General features: G+C 37.4%; 1 protein-coding gene across 26 annotated transcripts in view; it reads left to right on the forward strand.

Annotated features, from left to right (window-relative positions):
* The window catches only part of nrxn1a (neurexin 1a), a 394,460-nt gene that overhangs the window by 148,655 nt on the left and 233,216 nt on the right, over nucleotides 1-12,589 (forward strand). For 18 of the 26 annotated variants that reach the window (XM_041251357.1, XM_041251339.1, XM_041251340.1 and 15 more), the window contains 2 exons: nucleotides 143-346; nucleotides 3,085-3,111. In XM_041251357.1, coding sequence (XP_041107291.1) covers nucleotides 143-346; nucleotides 3,085-3,111 — 231 coding nt within the window. The remainder of the gene's footprint in view (nucleotides 1-142; nucleotides 347-3,084; nucleotides 3,112-12,589) is intronic. The other 8 variants (XM_041251344.1, XM_041251350.1, XM_041251360.1 and 5 more) reach the window with 1 other exon arrangement.

Here is a 12,589-nt window from a genome sequence, read left to right on the forward strand (position 1 = left end):
TAACATGTTTTCACCTGCTTATATATATATATATATATATAGAGAGAGAGAGAGAGAGAGAGAGAGAGAGAGAGAGAGAGAGAGAGAGAGAGAGAGAGAGAATAACACCTATCCCCTTTATTTTGCCCTGCTTGTTTTCCAGAAGCCACAATCCTGAGCTATGACGGCAGTAAGTTCATGAAAATTCAGCTCCCGGTGGTGATGCACACTGAGGCAGAAGACGTGTCCCTGCGCTTCAGGTCTCAAAGAGCCTATGGGATTCTGATGGCCACAACATCAAGAGAGTCTGCGGACACTCTGCGCTTGGAACTGGACGCAGGACGCGTGCGACTCACAGTCAATCTAGGTACCCTACATTTAATAGCATGCACACAACATCAAACACTTTTTAATAGTGTTTGTTCTTTTTTTGTATATATTATATATATATATATATATATATTAACACATATATATATATATTATATATATATTATATATATATATAATTATAATATACCAAAATCTTTTAATGTTTTTTTATTACAAAAAATAATAATTTGTTTATTTTTGCTTTAGTCATAGTTATTAGCAAAATATTAATGCAGCTACCCATGTTATTTAGCTTTCTTTATCTATTTTATTTTCTTAAAGACAAGCCTGTTTGATGGTTTAAACATGTGTTTCTTTGAGACTTTTAAAATTGTATTTGAATGAGAAACAATTAATTGAAGTGTTAAAAAAATCTTTATACTGATTTTTTAAAATTGTATTTCATATCCATAAATAAAAGCACAAGCTTTCCATTTTAATGAAATAAGAAAATGAAAAAAAACAGACTTGAAACAGAAATGTTTTTAAAGGAGAGAATGATCTCAATCTACTAACAAAACAAGCTTGTTATACACATTTTCGCATGTTTTTAATTTTAATATTCAGTCTACTCATTTAAAGTCTAATTATTATTTGATTTATTTTGATGTAAGTGCATTGGTAGCTTTGTATGGAAAAAGATGGTATATAACCCTTCAATGGCCAAGCTCTGCGGCCCTTAGCAAACAGTCAAGGGAACACAAAACGAACAGCCCTGGTACAGTGGAAATGCTTTCTGGTCATCTGGTTCTCCCCAGTCTTGTTCATTTGATTGCTGAAGCTCAGTAATTTGAGTCCAGTCAAAGATGCAATTTTGTGTACCACTTTTAACCTGTTAGAAATTGCCACAAATAAAAAAATAAATACAATGTTCTAGGACTCCCTGATTTAGGGGGTCGACAGCCTCAGGTGCCTCACTTAAAATATTGTTCAATGTAAATGCATTAGAGATTCATTAAAAAGCTATTTTTCTATGTTATTTAAAGAACTAGGCAGAGGGACATGGAGGAGACAATACATTAGTTTAATGTAGTTTCATTCTTATTGTTTTGTCTGCAGGCACATATAAAAAAAAAGTATAGACAGAACTTTTCAGAAAGATGTTCCTTTTTTGTGTTGCTCTATTACCATTCTGAACGGGCACATTCATTTCTAAAGCTACTAGTCCTCGGCTTACCCAGTAGCTGACAGAGCCAACAGCTTTCTGGATGATGATGATCATTCAGAGGCAGCATGTTTGTAATTTGTCACCCTGTGGTGTAAAAAGCTTCTGCAAAGTTTAATATTTCATGTGTAGAATTGCTATAGAAATGAGAGGCATCCGTATTCCCCCTCCAAACAGAACTCAGCTCCAAAATGATAGCGTGCACTGCTTACTAAAACAGTGATCATGAAGCATTCCGCATGGAGGCCCCCTGGTGGCGGTGCTGTGGTACTCCGTGCGTGGTGTGAAACATCTGAAATGGTGGATTTGTTTTCAAAGCACAGCATTCACTGTCAGGGTGTTGGTACTAGTTGGTCCTTGGCTGTTTGCGACCACTGTTCTGTTGCGGTTGACGACACATGACAAATTGAGCTACATGGGAATGAACCCTAGGTAGATTTGGGTGGCAATTTTCTCAAAGGATTTCTTGACCAGATTGCAGTAACAGGGACCATTTCTTTTATTTATTTATTTATTTAAGCAAATAGGGTAACATATTCAAAGTTTCATTACTGTATAGTAGTGTTCAAATGTATTCTGTAGTTTTGATTTGTTGTGCATATGAAATCAAACCACTGTAACTGAATTCTTGGAACATTGTCAACATAGGCAAGTCAGTGATTGTCTGATTTAATTGGTGACTTTAATATGCCACACATGCAATTAATTTCAAATAATAAGAGGAACACATCGCCACACATGGTAAAATGCATGAGGATTTTTAGAACTTGTTTAAGATGCCTAATGAAAGCATAAAGTTGTCTAATATTTTCACACATGGGTGCCTATTGTTTCAATATCACTGATTACTGATTGAAAATTGAAATGATCTCACACCCAGAGGTTTTCATGCAGGCAGGTATATAAAGGATATAAAGACAAGTCTTGAGGTGTTCTAATAAATGTGCACACATATATATCTCAATTATTTAATTGTATTTATTTATTTTTTTATCAGTTTTACGATATGAGCATATGGTCCTTTGAAAAAATAAGGTTGTATTTTTTTCCTTTTTTTCTTTCTTCAAAACCGTTTTTTTTTTTAGATGATCTGTTCAGAAAGCCATTGAGAAAAACCAAACGAAAAACGAAGATGTGTTATCCAGCCATGGCATGCACCACACTCCACTGTGAAAGAATACTGATGACGTATTTTGTTTAACTAGAAATTATGACTTGTGTTCTTTCGCAGGGCTGGAGAAGGCTGCAGCCAGTCTTGGTTACATGTCCTTGAGTTTTAATAACAGGCTTTAAGAATCTAGATTGATTACTAAGTAGCTCTGTTTGATAGTGGCCATCATTTTACATTATGCTAATGTATGTGTTTTTAGGCTAGTTTAACAAAGCATATACAATTTCAAGCAACAGCTAATTAAGCGTTAATGCTTAAGTGCATACAAAACAGTGTAATAGAATGGCCATGTGTTATGTGTGTGTCCCCAGAAGGGTGGAATGTATATTTATTGGATGTCTGCAGCTGTTACCTTGAAGGATAAATTTACATCTTTCATCTATTCTTCCCCATCTAGACTGTATCAGGATAAACTGTAATACCAGTAAGTTGCAATTAAGATTTTATTTATTTTACTGTACTGTTTCACATGTGCAAAGGTCTAAACTTTGGAACAGAAATGCTGTTAGGTGTTTCAATAATATGTTTCTTATTTATTACCAAGTATGGGTGTGAAAAATCATAAGCTTTTAAAATGTGTCTTTTTTTAGTAGTGTTTTAACAGTTTAAATATTTCATAACCTTAAAATAGGGTTGAATTGGGGCATTCCTAAAGTGCCTGGCTAGCTGGGGAGAAGTGGAAAGGGGAGGGATGGAAATAATTTCTTTCCCATTCAGTCTGGGGGACATTTATGAGAGGCAAACATCATTTCATAGATGATTTTTTACGCCCTGTTATTTCTAATTAACAAACCTTGAAGTCATACATTCAGTGTGCTTCATGTAATATGCACGGTTCTAAGACAGAAGTATTATGTAATGCATGAACATTTCTTCCCTCACTGCATGTACATTGATCAGGGTGTTCAAAGTAAAAAGGGAATAAGGACTGTGTTTTTATTATCCACATTAACCACTATATATATATATATATATTAGATATTAACATTTTCTTTGAGTCCATTATAATATTTCGGGACCAACCTTTCTTGACTTGCATTATTCATCTAACATAATGAATTAATAATGGCCTTTCAAGTATTAAAAGTTATTCATTTATTTTATCAATTAACTCACAAATCCTGACATGCAACACTTCTTACAGATTTACCTTTGCATTGGAGTAACTTAGGCAGAAGACAATGTACTAATACATTTTAATTTTATTGGAATATCTGGTCTGATGCATTTTTTTTTTATTATTATTATTATTATTATTATTATTATTATTATTATTACTAGTCATAGTCACGTGATTCTGGCTAAGACCTGATAAGACTTTAAATCTGGTAGGATTTCAACACATATTGTTTCCAACTTAAAAAAACAACAACTCCAGTCTCCTGACATTTTCCTATAATATAGCTGTACAGCTTTAAAAAAAAAAAAAAAAAAAAAAAAAGCAATTTTAAGAGACCCTGTGGTACCGCAGGTATGGTAAGTACATAGAACATACAACCGAAAAAAAATGGAGAGCATTCACAAAACTGTCACTGCAAGGTAAGCAAGAAAGACCAGGCTTTATATGATTATTTTCTTTCTATCTTTTCTTATTAAGCAACAACGGCATGCAATAATCTATCTACAAGTTTATTTTTACCCTGCCAGCGTTCTGAGGTATGGAATATCAGCAGTGTGAAGTAATTGCAAAAACAGCATGCTTTACCTTCCTGATACCTTGGATGCTTTAATCTGAGTACTAATGGACCCCTCCTCACCGTAGACCTGCTATTTAAGAGTCTTGCAAATAAGTAAAGGTTTGTACAGCATAGTAAGTTTGGCTATTCTTTGGTGACTTCCAGAATGGATCTTAGCAATACAATGACTCAGCAGAGCACTTTTTTTTTTTTTGTGTAAATAATTTCCCACTTTGCGGATATCACATATTTCAGGCTTATTTATTTAACAACTGAGACTAATCAGAATGAAGTGCTGCTCTCCTTACTCTAAATACCCCAGTGAGTCAATGCACTGCATTGTCTCGTTGCTTTAAAGGCTGTTAGGTTATATTTAAATAGAAGGATAAAGCTTGCTGTCTCTTAGTTCATTCCCCACTGCTCTGAATTAATTCCTAAAATAACAGTCACAAAGAGGCATGACAGATATGGTAGTGTGTACTCGAGATGCACTCAGAATCAGTGCTTGAAATGGAAAAAATAAAAATAAAAAAAAAGTGGCAGTACTCACAGTACTCTCAGGCTCTAACCTTTCCACCTCTATCTCTGTCTCCCTTCGGGTGCCCATCTCTCTCTCTCTGTCTCCCTTTCCATCTCTATGTCTGTCTCCCTGCCCAACTCTCTCTCAGGCATCCTGTCTAGCTGTCTCTTTCCCTCTCTCCCTGTCCAGCTCATCTCGTCTTATCAGTACTGCGTCTAATCACGATTTGACCTGGACCATTCAAAATAAATTCCCCCTCTCTGTTTTGCAGTGCACTCTGGGAGGTGCAGTTGTTTTGTAATCAGAATCACAGACTTGTTTCAGCAAACACATGTAAATCTGGTCAATTACAACTCACATGCATATTTCAGAAACTGTTGTTTATGGATGGTTTAGGCATTTAGTTTCTGATTGAACACCCATCAGTATGGCACAATAGAGAAGCAATTGTGTGTAATCTTTTGGGGGTGATTCAAAGTGACTTCATTGTAAACACAGAATAGTGACTTCTTTTTTACATATCAAAATGGCAAAGTCCCATTATAATTATGTGTCTAAAGGGAGAGATACACGTGCGGTGAATGAAGGTAGGTGGTCTGCTTGGAGTAAAAAAAAAAAAAAAAAAAAAAAAAAAAAAAAAGCAGCTGTTTGTTTCATTTAAGCCTAAACTGTTACTGCTAAATCCCCCACCCCCCCCCCCCCCAAAAAAAAAAAAGAAAAACCTGATTCCTGTTCTCCTGTAGAAATGGGATTATATCTGAGGCAACAAATTGAACTCCATGTTAGCTTGCAATACTCTCACACTAGACACACGGTACACACACAGAGACACACGGTACACACACAGAGACACACGGTACACACACAGAGACACATGATACACACTCACAGAGACACACGGAACACACACACACAGAGACACACGGTACACACACACAGAGACACACGGTACACACACACAGAGACACACGGTACACACACACAGAGGGACACGGTACACACTCACAGAGACACGGTACACACTCACAGAGACGTACAGTACACACACACAGAGACACACGGTACACACTCACAGAGACACAGTACACACACAGAAACACACGGTACACACACACACAGAAACACATGGTACACACACAGAGAGACACACGGTACACATGCATGCAGCCCCTGGCTTTCAAAAGGCAATTTTCCTGCAAATTCTTAGTCAATTACACTACAGCAAACCGCTACTGAAAGTATTTCTGCTACTCTTCTCTCATATTTCCATATTTTTTGGTATATTTAATGATTAATACGGCAAACAGTAAGACACAGTTTGACTGGCTCATAACATTTCTGCACCAGCATTGTATGGAAATGTTAACTGCATTCTGAAGTTTCATGACATAATGATTTTCACCGCTCATCTGAACCATCCATTTTTATAAAAAAGGTACAAGAATTAAAAACAGCCATTTTATGGAAAGCATCAGTCTGCATCCTCTTATACTGTTAAATGGACAGTCCCCCTTCACGTGCTGTGCTGTCCTGCTCTCCTCTGTGAACAGGTGACTGAAAACTAAGTTAAAAGCGTAGTTACCTTTAAAGGTATCCATTATATCCCCAGAATTTGCATAACATTTAATTTTGGATCTACAGTATTTATTATACCGTGATATGTTATGATAGTTTCTTATAGCTATTTTATTCATGTTGAAAACAATTATGAAAGCATATAAAGTATTCATTTTGTGTTTCTAAAAAAACTTTTCCAATGGTCTTGATTAAAAGTTAAAAGCAAACGTTACAGCATCCATATTTTCATAATATTTAATTTCTTACCTGCTTAATATCATATTAGGTGTGTTCTCTGGTAATATAGATGGTCGTTTTGGCTTTAATTATTAACCATCATGCTTGTTAGATATTCCAGAAAAAAAATGTTTAAGCCACTGGCCTTCTTCTGAAAAGACTCATAAAAGCTGAAGTGTGGTGGTTTTAAAAATCGCCACTAGCGGTGCTAAGCAGTAATTAATAACTCACAGCTGCCACTGTTTCAAAGGGGTCAGGAAGAACAGTTGCAAATGTCTAGTAGCTTTCTAAAACCAGCTTGCTTTAAAATGTCAGCTTTTAGGAGTCTTTGCCTCTGAGGTTGAAAAGCACAGCAGTAGAGTATTACACAGAGTACACACAATCTGATATTAAAAAAAGTAGAGTAAGCAAGTTCATATTCTATAAATGTACGTGGTATTCCATTAATAAATACAGTAATCAGCCAAAATAAAGAGGGCTTGGATTTCAGTGGAATTATAGAATGGTTGGACAATCGGCCCCAAAAGACCACTTTCCAGCAGAAAGTTTGCATGGAACCTTTGTTTCAATGCTTTGTACAGCTATGCCACTTTGTTGCAGCTGAGTACAATACTTACTGAGGCATTTGTAACAGAATTGACACCACTAAACTAAACAGTCCAGGCTGTGTATTTGTACTTGGTGTGGAATTGACACTAGTGCAGGAATCAGTGAATCATCTCCTCTGAGCCATTAGAGTGGACATAATACCTCAGGAAAGAAGGAATGTGGCATCCATAGGAATAACTAACATGGTTTCAGAAAGCTAGGAGAGTGGCAGTCCCAGCTGCTGTTTTTCTTTTTCTTTTTTTTTTTTACTGTAATGGGGTAAAACCTGAGCGCATTGCTAAGTCGCCTAAAATTTGGTAAACAAATGGAAGCCCTTGGTTTTAAGGGGTACCACTTTTAATTCAATATCATGATTAATACATCGATTTTTTTAAATTATTGTATTGTCGTACACTTAGTGCTAAATGTGCTTGAAACAAATCAGCACCACTGATTCCTACAGGAATTGCCTAATACCATTCCCTACATAACGGCTTACAGTGACATCTATTCATTGAACATTTGTGTTGTTGGGATGCATTCTGCATGCCAGTTTTAAGATTGGATCCTCATGCTTTTAAAATGTAAGTAAAATAGCAATGCTCTTTTTTAAATCTTTCACTTTCGGGTATTTGTGCAGAATCTGCATTTAACCAAAAGCAATTTGCAATTTATTACCTAGTTATATTCAAGTATATTTGCAATGGTTATTAGTTGTTTAAAGCAACAATGTCACAAAACTGTGTTTTTCTGTCAGTGTGCTGAAATTAAAATAATTGTGTCGCTTACTGAAATATGGGGAACGGTAGCATAAAAATACATCTTCTGTTGTGTTTAGCAAAAGAATACTTGGCTGTGGATATATTGTGTGAACCCGCAAATCAATGCACAGTCAATATTAACCAGACCAGCTAGAAGCACTGGATTGATCACTTGTTTGTGTTACTTTAATTACTACATGGTTCCTCATTGATTTTTCTAACCTTTGAATCATCAACAGCTTGAATCATTCTTAACTTTGTGTGGAGGAGATCCAAAGTAAATGGTAAAGGGAGATTTACATTTACAAGCTTCTCCAAACAGGCATTGAACAGATTTCAGGTTTTTTTTAATTTAATTTAATACATTTTTTTATGGTGTGTCGCATCATAAAACGTATCATACAGCAACATTTGATACAGTTTGAGAAAACAGTGGAAGGACTTCCTTCATGGATGATTTCCTCACATTTATAGAAAAAAATAATACAATCTGGAGCTGGTGATCTTGGTTAAGCACTCCCAATTTGCTCTGGCTTGAATTAGTCTGACAAGAACTTGAATTGAGCAATCAACTGTTCACTGCTGCTGCGGCATTCAAACTATATCATCTCACTCAGACAGCACATGCTGCATTCACACAGAATCATCTCACTCAGACAGCATATGCTGCATTCACACAGTATCATCTCACTCAGCCAGCACATGCTGCATTCGCACAGTATCATCTCACTCAGCCAGCACATGCTGCATTCGCACAGTATCATCTCACTCAGCCAGCACATGCTGCATTCGCACAGTATCATCTCACTCAGCCAGCACATGCTGCATTCGCACAGTATCATCTCACTCAGCCAGCACATGCTGCATTCACACAGTATCATCTCACTCAGCCAGCACATGCTGCATTCACACAGTATCATCTCACTCAGCCAGCACATGCTGCATTCGCACAGTATCATCTCATTCAGCCAGCACATCTCACCACTGGATGTGCTTCATCAGGACTGCATTTTGGGATACTACCTGTATTTCTGGTAATCCCCTAATACTGTAACTGCAATTGATGAAAATACACTGTGTTGCACACTGCTACCTTCTAATGAACCTCATCTATTCTTGTCTGTCACCAGGACGTAGATTGGATTTTGCTTGTACTACCAATTGTTTTTATCAGTGCTTTGTTACCGCAAACAGTAGATGCACATGCTGCATTCATACAGTATCATCTCACTCAGCTAGCACATGCTGCATTCACACAGTATCATCTCACTCAGACAGCACATGCTGCATTCACACAGTATCATCTCACTCAGACAGCACATGCTGCATTCACACAGTATCATCTCACTCAGCCAGCACATGCTGCATTCACACAGTACCATCTCACTCAGCCAGCACATGCTGCATTCACACAGTACCATCTCACTCAGCCAGCACATGCTGCATTCACACAGTGCCATCTCACTCAGACAGCACATGCTGCATTCACACAGTATCATCTCACTCAGCCAGCACATGCTGCATTCACACAGTATCATCTCACTCAGCTAGCACATGCTGCATTCACACAGTATCATCTCACTCAGACAGCACATGCTGCATTCACACAGTATCATCTCACTCAGCCAGCACATGCTGCATTCACACAGTACCATCTCACTCAGCCAGCACATGCTGCATTCACACAGTGCCATCTCACTCAGCCAGCACATGCTGCATTCACACAGTACCATCTCACTCAGCCAGCACATGCTGCATTCACACAGTATCATCTCACTCAGCCAGCACATGCTGCATTCACACAGTACCATCTCACTCAGCCAGCACATGCTGCATTCACACAGTATCATCTCACTCAGCCAGCACATGCTGCATTCACACAGTATCATCTCACTCAGCCAGCACATGCTGCATTCACAGTACCATCTCACTCAGCCAGCACATGCTGCATTCACACAGTATCATCTCACTCAGCCAGCACATGCTGCATTCACACAGTATCATCTCACTCAACCAGCACATGCTGCATTCACACCGTATCATCTCATTCAGACAGCACATGCTGCATTCACACAGTATCATCTCACTCAGCCAGCACATCTCACCACTGGATGTGCTTCATCAGGACTGCATTTTGGGATACTACCTGTATTTCTGGTAATCCCCTAATACTGTAACTGCAATTGATGAAAATACACTGTGTTGCACACTGCTACCTTCTAATGAACCTCATCTATTCTTGTCTGTCACCAGGACGTAGTTTGGATTTTGCTTGTACTACCAATTGTTTTTATCAGTGCTTTGTTACCGCAAACAGTAGACACATTTGGCTAATTATTATAATTAGGAAAATATAAACTTGGATTTGCGAATGGAAAAAGAGGAACCAGAGGAGCCTTGCTAATGTGAAAACAGAGTCCCTTCCATATGCATTCCTTTAGGTAGTGTTGAAGTGGAAGTGCACATGGGGGGGGAACTATGGGGTAGATGTACTAAGATGGGCCTGTCGCAGCGTAAACATACCGCTATTTGCATTTTTGTTTCAACAATCCGCAGTGTATACATTTTGCCGTAAGTACTAAGAGAAAATATATTAATAAAGAAACCCACAATATACTATACATAGCGAGGTCTCTAGCATTGTGAGAGTCGTGCGACATTGTTTAGAATAAATAATGAAAGGCAGTTTAATCCCATTCTGATTCTATAGTGGGGCCCCCACCTTCACCCCCAAACAAAAAATGTGTTTCTATCAAAAAGCTTTTCATAATCATACATACATGTTTGTGGGGTTTAAAAAAAATACAATAAAATCATACACATATACATTTATAGTGCTTACATTTTCAATGTACGCCTATGCAGTATACAGTACAGTAATAAAATTAAATGAATACCTAGCGAACTTTCTTTTTACTTTAGCCTGTAGGCTGTAGGCAACACAAATTAAATCACGCTGCTACAGTGTACACATTGCTGTACAATGTGAATAAATGATTATTTTAAATTGAAACAGAATGATTTTATTATTATTATTATTATTATTATTATTATTATTATTATTAATAATAATAATAATAATAATAATAATAATAATAATAATAATAATAATAATAATAATAATATGGCCTACTTAGTAGCCTATTTAATTAACACAAAATAGACCATGGTGCCGCATTGACAAGTTATGATATTTACAAGAGGACAGTCAATTCTCGTTAACACGAATTTCAAGGGAACAGCAACACATTTTGCATTATACCAATAATTTGTACTATCATGAGTATCCTATAAGCCAAATGTATACTGTCAGTTTTTATTTAAGTTAGTCAGGGTTGCAGTGCTAAACTGTGCACAATTACAAACCACCTGCACATTAATAGAATAGGTGTGTTTCCTATTCCTGTCCAGACGCTCAGAATGAGCTGGAGGGGTGAGCGGCACATGTGTGCAGTCTGTTGTTACTCCCATCACGTTGGGGAAACATGAAATGTCATATAAATGTATTTTCAAGGCTGGCAAGTACACCAGGCTTTTAGGAAAAAAAATGGTATGTGGGTGTTCGTCTCAAAAAAGCATTGAGCACAACTGACAACGCATGAGAAAAAGCGGACTGGGAAATGCCAGCAACAATTCGACTGTTTAAAACCTGCTTTCAAAAGTTCTTAACAAATTGATGCAATTGTAAGTGTTGCAATTACAGGCAGCTTTAGTACATATCATTATAACATCTGAGAACACTCATCTCCACCGCATTTTTGAGAATGTATGCAGGCATAGCCATAATTATATATTCATCTAAGGTTGAACAGCAAAGAAAAACTCCTGCCCCAAAGGATTTCCTAAAAAGTCACAAACACCATGGTGCATGTTTTTGTACATTTCACCCTAGACTTACGACTTGTTTGCAGCTGGTTTGCGACTATTGCGACAGGCACAATACTTTATTACATCTACCACTATATGATTTACATGGAAGAACGATTCTTGCATTAGGCACCATTTAAAGAGTACATAGCCGGGTTCCAAAAAATGTAGTCCCTCGTCTCCACGTGCTACTACAACTGTTAAACACAGCGTTCCACATCCCCACGTGCTGCTACAACTGTTTAAATATAGCGTTCCACATCCCCGCGTGCTGCTACAACTGTTAAACACAGCGTTCCACATCCCCATGTGCTGCTACAACTGTTTAAATATAGTTACACATTCCCACTTGCTGCTACAACTGTTAAACACAGTGTTATACACCCCCACGTGCTGCTACAACTGTTAAATAGAGCGTTACACATCCTCACGTGCTGCTACAACTGTTTAAATATAGCGTTACACATCCCCGCGTGATAGCTACATTTTTCATAACCCCCCTACTTACTCTTAAAAAAAAAAAAAAACACAGTATTATGGTCATGATAATAGAATGTTTCTGCTTTTTGAAAGCTGTGCTTTTATGCACATTGCAGGGAGCGCTAATCTATGTTGTTTTATAATTTATAATCTCAGCTGCCCCAAATGAATGATGATTATCAAGATGGTTTAATCAGGTCATCTACTTAACTGCCA

This window comes from Polyodon spathula, chromosome 5 (assembly GCF_017654505.1).
Source record: "Polyodon spathula isolate WHYD16114869_AA chromosome 5, ASM1765450v1, whole genome shotgun sequence".
In the NCBI taxonomy this organism is placed as follows: domain Eukaryota; kingdom Metazoa; phylum Chordata; class Actinopteri; order Acipenseriformes; family Polyodontidae; genus Polyodon; species Polyodon spathula.